The sequence below is a fragment of the Schistocerca americana genome, chromosome 4 (assembly GCF_021461395.2).
Source record: "Schistocerca americana isolate TAMUIC-IGC-003095 chromosome 4, iqSchAmer2.1, whole genome shotgun sequence".
NCBI lineage: Eukaryota > Metazoa > Arthropoda > Insecta > Orthoptera > Acrididae > Schistocerca > Schistocerca americana.
This window is the reverse complement of record NC_060122.1, coordinates 401,626,226-401,636,614: the sequence shown is the minus strand read 5'-3', so window position 1 is coordinate 401,636,614 and position 10,389 is coordinate 401,626,226. Positions and strand designations below refer to the sequence as shown.

Genomic DNA, 10,389 nt, shown 5'->3' with positions numbered 1-10,389 from the left:
TAATAGGTGTCCCAAAAACAAATTCTCTGCCTATAATTACTCTCACTTGCCCATTTTATGATCCATGCTTGCTATTTGCAAGCCTCTGAATATTTCATCTAATGGCCTACAATGTTTGCCCCGGACCATCCTAAACCTTAAATCCACCATTCATTCAATGAGGAGGCTGTATCCTGCTTACTTTCCTTGGCCAGGCACCTGCCAAACTCTAGATGTCAAGTTCACGCTAGTCATAATCTTCACATTTGTTAAAATTTTGAATTAATTCATTCATGTTTCCTGGTTGGTCATTCTGTACTACAGTTACCTTAATCAGTTTCCTAGTATCTAAAACAAGATTGTTTTAGACAATCTTCATTGGCCCATCTTTCTTTCTGACACAACTATTGGACTGTAGTATTAACATCTACACACGTCTATGACTTTGCAGTCTAAGACCTTTTGAATTCTGGCCCTAATGTGTCCTTACTATAAACAGTAATAGTGAACTGCCCGGTTCTATCAAAAAACATACTGACATTTACATAAAAATTCAAAATGTTTCATTTTGTGTTTATCAGACATGTGCTGCATTTCTGTCCTAAATTTTAATATTACATGAATATTAACACAGAAGTCCATACCTAGAATAACATCAACTTATAAACTAGGTACAACAAACAATAATCTACAAAACAGAGCTTGTCTATCACAAACTCCAATATAATTTCCTTCCTTACTCACTTGCTGCACATGCCAGTTGTTGTTTTTATTCCCATTCCATGCACAAACGGCTCTATGAACTCTCTGTTCCTTACTTGCCGCAGGAATGTTTCTGAAATACCACATATTTCACTATCTGGATCCACAAGTGCTTCACTTGCCACTTCTTCTACTTCCACAATAATAACTGGCAGAAGCTCTTCAACAGATGCTCCATTCTACATTTTCATTCAACAAATTTGCTTCAGTATCTTTTCTGCTTTCTTTTTCCATAATAAATTTATGTTTATTATTACCTACAGGCTGTATCTCCTCACCCCCTAAAATATATCCTCAAATACACTGGTGTACAAAAGTTAAGGATGAAAGTAACTGTCACATGATGTGTCACTACGAAGTAGCATAGCTCGATGACACTTGGACTGTTCATACATAGAATGGCTACAATATACTACAGAAGATAATTGACAGAAATACACAATGAGATGAACAGAAATGGCACTTATATTTAAAGACAAAAATTAAACTGAAATCACCACAATTCAAGATGGCACCCTAGACACTACAAAAGGCAGGACATAGCCCTTTATAGGCGTGTGATCATCACAGCTGGATACACATGCTCTTCAATGTGCTTCCATGCTGGCCACAAGGCTGGTAAGAAGTTTTTGCGGCTGGACTTTCCATTCCTTCATCACCACGGTTGGCAAATGCTTAATGGCCCTTGGTGTATGCGGTCATGTTGCAGCACATCTCTCCAATGTGTCCATGTGTGCTCAATGGGATTTAAGTCAGGGCATTTGGCAGACCAGTCCATTCATCAAGTATCCTCTTGTTCCAAGACTAACAGCTGTGCTGGTCAATCCGATCACACAGTGTCTTCCATAAAAATGAAATGAGGGCCTTTTTGATGGGCAGATATCATTGTAATATGCCATGCATATAGATGCTTTAACACTCTAAGCGCCAAGCCCGTAAAATTTACGGGCCTGGGATCGCGCGAAAATCACCAAGCCCGTAAAATTTACGGGCCGCTACATTTAATTTCATTCAAAACACTGCAACGTTATTTCTACGGGTTTGGCCAGCGCTATACGTTTTTCAGATGTTTATTAACAAAATGCGTCCATAGATGTCACGGCAGCGCTGTAATTCATGTTAAAACTTATCTTTGCGTTCTCAGTCTGTATATCATTCAGTTGTTTGTCATCATGTTTCGGCGCGGTTTATCAGACGCAGAAATTGCGGATTTGATCAATCATAGCGACACTCTGGATAATGTAGAGAGTGATTCAGACGATTCTGAATGCAATGGTGTGTTTGAAGGTACGTATTTCCGAATTTTCCACGTAATTGTGCAGTACGCACATATCTGTTGAACATGTGTAAACGATGTATGTAGTTACACATAATGTGATATTCTTTTTAGAAGACGAGATTGATGACAGTTTGTCTTCAGATGAAGACGAGAATGATGTTGAAGGTGTTGCTTCAAATCCAGCAGCTGTGCCGTATCCGAAAGACAGTGAGTGGACTGCAGTTGACACCTACCGACCTCTGCCTGTCAACACGACACCCAGGCAGATACTAGTGGATATTGATGAGTCGAGTTCTGTACTGGATTGCAGTAAAGTGTTCCTTACTGACAGTGACGTAAATGAACTCAAGAGACAGACAAATTTGTATGCATCACAGACAATACAGAAGAAAAGAAGAGGAAATAATCTGAAGCCCCATTCAGTTTTGAGTTCGTGGAAGCCAGTGACTATAAGTGAGATGAGGCGTTTCTTGGGTATTATTTTCCACATGTGTGTTTCGAAAAAGCCCAAAATTGCGGACCATTGGAGCACTAATCCTGTTCTTAGTTGTAACTTTTGTCCCCATGTCATGAGCCGTTTGCGTTTCACTCAGATACTGTCATGCTTGCATCTTGTTGACAATTCAAATCAGAAAAAACCAGGCGAAGATGGATTTCATCCACTTTACAAAGTTTTGCCATATTATAATAATTTGAAGGAGCGATGTATCCAGGCATATCGTCCCTCAGAAAAAGTGACAATTGATGAAGGAATTTGCCCATTTCGAGGTCGTGTGAGTTTCCGTGTTTACATGCAAAATAAGCCTCATAAGTATGGACTGAAAGTATATGCTGTTGCTGAAGCCAGTAGTGGCTATGTTGTAAATTTTGAAGTTTATGCTGGTAAGCATATTGTTGACAATTCTTCGTCTGCGGTTATTTTGCGATTGTTGTCTGACAGCAGCTTGCTGAACAAAGGCCACACTGTGTATTTAGATCGATTTTATTCCAGTCCAGAGCTATTTCAGCAACTGGCAGAGAAAGGCACTGGAGCTGTTGGTACTGTGAACAAATCCAGGAAAGGATTGCCTAAAGATTTAGTATCTGCTAAGCTGAAAAAGGGCGAAATGTCTTTTCGGCGTAAAGATAATGTATTGGCAATGAAGTGGAAAGATAAGAGAGATGTGTATACATTGTCTACAAGGCATCAAGCAACATTTGGTACGCATACTAAGAGAAATGGGTCTGTAGTATTGAAACCACTTCAGGTACTTGATTACAACCTCAATAAAATTGGAGTGGATATTGGAGACCAACGCCTGCAGTACAATCCGTTCCAGCACAGAACTGTGAAATGGTGGCGAAAATTATATTTCCATTTGCTGCTTATGGGAGTATCAAATGCATTTTGGCTGTACAATGCAGTGCACAGGAAGAAAATTACAATAACAGACTTTATAACAGTGCTTGCAGTTCAGCTTGTTGAAGACGACACACTTGAATTCATTCCAAGAAATGAAGGAACTGTAGGTCGGCTAACAAAGAGACATTTTTTGCAGCACATACCTGCAACTACTAAGAAGTATGCTGCTCGTGTGTGTCACGTGTGCAGTTCCAGGAGCAAGAAACAGAGTGGCAAGGCTTCTCGCAAAGAGACACGATACGAATGTGAACAGTGTGGCGTTGCACTCTGCCTGGAACCTTGCTTTAAAATTTTCCACACTAAAAAACAATATGATTCTGTGTGAAATTTATATGTAATACTGTATACTATCAGAAACATGTAATGTAGTGCCACAATTTTGGTTAAAAATAAATCACAATTGTATTCCCTTATTCGTATGACTTTTTCTAAATTCTTAAAACATCTAAGTGATTTCTATAACTGTACCTTAAAGCTGTGCATTGTAAAGTAGTTTCTTTCACTCAGAATTAAAGTAGAAATGTGCAGCTTCAAGATGGTACCAAATTTGCCACAATCCAAACAGTAGATTTGATGCAGTAATTTTTTTAATATTGGTAAAATTGCCCGGTTTCTAGGGACGGGTGCATAAAATAGGCCTGGTACAGAGAGTGTTAACAGAGTGGTGGTCAGTGTGGCTCACCACATATTTTTCTCGTTTTAGGGATGGTAGTTCTCTCAGCTAACCAACTAATTGTTGTCTTAAGTTTTACTAGATGGCAGGAGAATCACAGTGCAGAATTTTTGTCACATACTTGCAACACAAGCTGAGATTTCATGCATTGTTGGTGTTGTTCATGGAAGCGTTGTGCATTTCTCTCTGTAGCTCCTCTTTATGCAGATATTTTTGATAAGTAATAGTTTATATTTATGTATTGACCTTCCGTAAATCTACAAGTAATATTACTTTTTATTCTAATAGAATTTTCTATATTTCACAGATGGATTTCTGTACGATAAATGGCGGTAATGATCACCCTTCTTCTCTGTCCAGTATGTCTCGCCAAAAAAGAAAAACAGAGAAAGAGTGTTACTAAATATAATCGGATGAAATTCCTTCTAATGACAACATTGTTGACAGGGATGAAAGTGATGACTGTGGTGTCACCGCCAGACACCACACTTGCTAGATGGTAGCCTTTAAGTCGGCCGCGGTCCGTTAGTATACGTCGGACCCGCATGTCGCCACTATCAGTGATTGCAGACCGAGCGCCGCCACACGGCAGGTCTAGAGAGACTTCCTAGCACTCGCCCCAGTTGTGCAACTGACTTTGCTAGCGATGGTTCACTGACAAAATATGCTCTCATTTGCCGAGACGATAGTTAGCATAGCCTTCAGCTACGTCATTTGGTACGACCTAGCAAGGCGCCATTACCAGTTACTATTGATACTGTAATCATGTACCGTCAAGAGCGACGCTCATCATTAATGGATTAAAGTTAAGTATTCCACCAGCTACGCCCGTTTTTCTAAATTCTAATTTCCTTGTCCTGTTCCAGACCTCACGCCATCCTTCGTGAGCTAAAACACGTGCCTTTCGGCCTCCTCTAGTAACACGGTGTTGGCTCTCCTGCCAACCAAAACATTGGCGATGAGTCAAAACCGCGTTCGTAACTATACTGCCCTGATTTACTTGTGTAATGGCTTCGCCACCATCTCCAGATGTACTGTCTGAATTTTATCGCTTACAGAATCAGCAGACGCAGGCCTTACTGGATGCCCTTGGACAGCTCGTCCAGGGTCAACATGTAATGCAAAACGACGTGACAGTCGCCGCTCCACCGCTAACGCAGCCACAACACGCAGTTGCACCAACTTTTCATCCTTTTGATGCTGCACTGGAAAGCTGGACGGAGTGGTCACGCCAATTTGGATTCCGTCTTGCCGCCTACAGAATTCAAGGTAACGAGTGGCAGCCTTTTTTATTATCTTCCATTGCGGTGACCACGTATCGTGTGATAGTCAAATTATTTCCCCGAGGCGACGTAGCAACTCCGTCCTACGAAGAAATTTTGTCTGCATTAGATGCATATTTCAAAGAATCAGTCAGTGTAGTTGCCAAACGGTATACCTTCTTTCGTACGAAACGTACGGCAGGTCAGACTAATCGGGAGTGGGTTGCAACCTTGCAAGGCCTTACTAGGGATTGTGCTTTTGAGTGTCAATGTGGACTCCCTTATTCAGATACTATGGTACGTGATGCTATTGCACAGAACGTTTCTGATGTTCGTATAAGGAAACAGGTTTTGAAACTAGTCAATCCCTCCCTTCACCAAGTGATGGACATATTGGATCGGCAGGACACACTTGACTTTGCTCAGGAATCCTTTGAAACTTCGCCACCCGTGTGTCAGGTTAACCGGCTCGCCGAGCGAGCTGCACAGAACAGTAAACAGTCCTCGCGCCCGGCCGCGACACTGCCGCCAGGCTCTCAGCCACGTGTACCGCGCCGGCAAGCAAATGCAGTGCTAAAATCATGCCCGCGGTGTGCTACTAGACATTCGCATGAGAATTGCCCACCACGCCAGGCTATTTGCTTTTACTGTAGTAAAAAAGGACATGTTCAAAGTGTTTGCCAGAAAAAGTTCAGATCGGAAACTCAAAATCATGCCAGGCCCTTTGCTTCGCGCCGGAAGCGGAATCGAACCAAGGATACTCAGGCTCGCGCAACTTCGCCCATGGAAATTCATATCGTTCATTCCACTCTGCCCAGTGCCACTCTCTCTAACAGTGACTGTGTTCATCCCACACGTAGTGTGCGTTGACATCGCCAGCACTCCCGTCAAGTCGCAAGTGATTTTGTACCAGTGTCAGTTCACGTTGCACAAGACAGTCGCTCTTGTCGTCAGCAGGACAATAAACTTTTTGTGGACTTGGACATTAACGGCAAAGTGATACCATTTCAGCTCGATACCAGGGCTGCAGTTTCACTGATTAATAAAGACACTTACAAACTGCTGGGCACACCTCCGTTGCGTGCGGCAACTGTTAAGTTAACTAGCTATTCGGCTCACCAGATCCCTGTGTTAGGACAGTGCAGCCTTCTTGCAACATACAAGGGACAAACAAAACTTGTGTCGTTTTATGTCCTTCGTTCTTCTTCTGCAGTGAACTTGTTTGGTTTCGATTTATTTCAGTTGTTTAACTTGTCTATAGTAAATCAGGTCCTATCAGTGAACTAGGCTGTGCCTTCAGACAGTGTTTCTCGTCTATGTGAAGAATTTGCAGACATTTTTGCACCGGCCCTCGGTTGCGCTAAGAACTATAAAGCACATTTGGAACTGAAAGTAAATGCGCAACTGAAATTTTTCAGAGCGCGCAATGTTCCCCACGTATTGCGTGATGAGGTCGCAAAAACATTACATGATTTGGAATCACAAGGTGTGATTGAACGTGTGCAGGCTTCTCTCTGGGCATCACCCTTAGTAATTTTGCCAAAACCTTCAGGAAAATTGAGACTTTGTGTGGACTTCAAGGCAACAGTGAATCCACAACTAGTGACTGCAACTTTTCCTTTACCCCGCCCAGAAGATCTTTTTGACAAAATGTGCCCGGGTAAATATTTTTCAAAGTTGGACCTCGTAGATGAATACTTGCAAATACCGGTGGACGAAGAATCCCAGTGCATTTTGGTGGTTAACACACATCTTGGTTTGTATCGATTCAAGCGACTGCCATTCGGGTGTGCATCCACCCCTGCATTGTTTCAGCAATATCTACAAACTGTTTGTGCGTCGGTCCCTACTGGAGCAAACTATCAGGCCGATATTGTGATCTCCGGAAAGACGGAAGAAGAACATTTAGCCAATCTCAGAACATTATTTCAGGTCTTGCGACAAAATGGTCTTCGCTTGTGGAAGGACAAATGTGTGTTTTTGCTCGTGACTTACCCTATCTGGGACATGTTCTCAATGCCCAAGGCATACATCCCAGTCCAGAGCACCTCCGTGCCATACAAGACTTGCCTTCGCTGCAGAATTTGAAGCAGCTACAGAGTGAGCTGGGACAAATCAACTATTATCATAAATATATCCCACATGCCTCTTCCATTTCAGCTCCGCTTCATCACTTACGCCGTAAAGGTGTTCCGTTCGTCTGGACGACGGAATGCGAACGCGCCTTTCGCCAGTTGAAATTGGCGTTGCTTTCCAATACTTGCCTTACGCCATTCGATCCCCGGAAGCCCCTTTTGTTGATGGTGGATGCATCGGATTTTGGGATCGGTGCTGTGCTTGCGCACAAAGATGGATTGCACAATCGCCCTATTGCCTTTGCGTCCAAATTGCTCTCGTCTGCGCAAAGACATTATTCACAGATCGAGAAAGAAGCATTGACTCTCGTATTTGGTGTTACAAAGTTTCATGATTTCATGTATGGTCGTCACTTTACCATCATCACAGACCACAAACCTTTGACATCGCTTTTTCATCCGACCAAGCCTGTACCTCCACGTACAGCGCAGAAATTCATTCGCTGGTCTATTTTCCTCTCGCAGTACCGCTACAATATCTTGTATCGGTCCACTGCTAAGCACAGAAACGCCGATGCATTGTCCCGTTTGCCTGTTGCTGAGGATAGAGCATTCGATTCCTCCGAACTTGCTTGCATGTTCATTGATTCGGAAACTGATGACGTGGTCGAATCGTTTCCGATTGATTTTCGTCGTGTAGCTACAGCCACAGCTGCCGACCCTGTCCTTGCTACCGTCCTGCGTTTTGTTACTATGCAATGGCCCTTGTCAAAGTCACGGATCAGGGATCCGTTGGTTCGCCGATTTTGTGCTCACCAGGAGAGACTTTTTGTACGACGTGGTGTTTTGCTGTTGCGTTCCGATAATGATCAGTCCAGGGTCGTGGTCCCATGTTCGTTACAGTCCTCTGTCTTACAGCTTCACCACCAAGGACATTGTGGTATAGTGAGAACGAAACAACTTGCTCATCAGCACTGTACTTGGTTCGGAATTGATGCCGCGATTACGAATATGTGCTCTTCTTGCATGGTGTGTGCCGAACAACAATCAGCACCACCGCGGAAATTCTTTGCATGGCCAAAAGCCACTTCCCCTTGGCAACGCTTACACATCGATTTTGCTGGTTCATTCTGGAATACTCAATGGTTGGTTGTGGTAGATTCATTCAGTAATTTTCCTTTTGTTGTCCGGATGTCTTCCACGACGTCATCTGCCGCCATCCAAGCGTTATCCGCTATCTTTTGCATTGAAGGTCTTCCACAGACAATTGTTTCCGACAATGGCCCACAATTCATGTCCGCAGAATTTCAGTCATTCTGCAAGGCCAATGGTATTCAACATCTGACGTCCGCGCCATTTTCGCCACAGTCAAACGGTGCCGCTGAACGATTGGTCAGGACTTTCAAGTCACAGATGTTGAAGTTGAAAGAGTCGCATTCTCAGGAGGACGCGTTATTGCTCTTTTGTCCTCGTATCACTCTCAGCCCCGAGATGGTCGCTTGCCGGCTGAGTTGCTCCACGGTCGCCCCTTGATGTCTTTGCTACATCCGCCGCATCATGTTCCTGTGCAGCGGCAGACACCTGCTTTTGCCCCAGGCGACGTTGTCTACTACCGCCACTATCGAGGTTCACGGCGTTGGCCTGTTCTCCTGCCAGCGACGCCCGCAGTGGACGCGTCACTGCAACCGCCGGGCGCCTCCCTGGGTCACGCGCCGCCGATCGCTTCCCGTGACCAGTTGTCCTCCGACATGGAACTCTTGCCCGCTACGGACGATATGTCGTCTTCGCCCATCGGGTGCCCCGGCCCGATGGAGGTCAACCCTTCGGCCCCTCCTGTCTCTCTAAGGGCGCATACACTGCATGTTGGCGTGCACCCTGGAGCAGGCTTTCAGGCGTTTCCCAGCTCCCCACGGTCCGAATGGCAGGGTGCGGGTGGCACAGCCTCGCCTGTTGTTAGGCTTCCCACCTCATCGCATATGTCAACATGGGGTCCTCCCCACAGCGGGTGGAAGCCTTATGCCACAACCGTGCACCGATTTGCAGGGAAGGAATGTGGTGTCACCGCCAGACACCACACTTGCTAGGTGGTAGCCTTTAAATTGGCCGCGGTCCGTTAGTATATGTCAGACCCGCGTGTCGCCACTATCAGTGATTGCAGACCGAGCGCCGCCACACGGCAGGTCTAGAGAGACTTCCTAGCACTCGCCCCAGTTGTACAACTGACTTTGCTAGCGATGGTTCACTGACAAAATACGCTCTCATTTGCCGAGACGATAGTTAGCATAGCCTTCAGCTACGTCATTTGGTACGACCTAGCAAGGCGCCATTACCAGTTACTATTGATACTGTAATCATGTACCGTCAAGAGCGACGCTCATCATTAATGGATTAAAGTTAAGTATTCCACCAGCTACGCCCATTTTTCTAAAGTCTAATTTCCTTGTCCTGTTCCAGACCTCACGCCAGCCTGCGTGAGCTAAAACGCGTGCCTTTCGGCTTCCTCTAGTACCTGGTGTTGGCTCTCCTGCCAACCCACAACAATGACAATGACCCGACATTCACTACAGATTGTACAAGTTCTAGTTTTGTTTACATTCATGTGTCGAGCAGTTGTGATTCTGAGGATAACAGTGAAAGTGATGAGACAAGTGAAAACAATGCGGTGCCTCTTGCTGTTCCACCAAGTGTTGACCAAGTGTTATTATTTATTGGACAAGATGGTGTGGTTGCTGGAATAAAGAACAAACTGGACCTAAAGCCAGCTGACTTACCTTGTGAGGTTCTCATGAAACACTGGTAAATCATACAGTGTTTTAAACCAATTTGTATGCAACATAGACAGACAAATCTTTCACCCCACCAATGAGCATGAAATAAAAACTTTTATTGGAATAAATCTTTACATGGGCATCAGCAAATGCCAGTAAAAAGATTTATTTGGTTACTGAGTAACTTGC

At 44.2% G+C, this 10,389-nt stretch overlaps 1 protein-coding gene across 1 annotated transcript; it reads left to right on the top strand.

Annotated features, from left to right (window-relative positions):
* Positions 1-2,094: 2,094 nt before the first annotated feature.
* Positions 2,095-3,747, top strand: LOC124613512 (piggyBac transposable element-derived protein 4-like). Its single transcript, XM_047142222.1, has one exon. The coding sequence runs from the start codon at positions 2,095-2,097 to the stop codon at positions 3,745-3,747; it is 1,653 nt and encodes a 550-aa protein (XP_046998178.1).
* The last annotated feature ends 6,642 nt before the right edge of the window (positions 3,748-10,389 follow it).

Coding starts and splice junctions, on each gene's coding strand:
- LOC124613512 (XM_047142222.1), top strand. CDS start 2,095: ATGTATGTAGTTACACATAATGTGATATTCTTTTTAGAAGACGAGATT.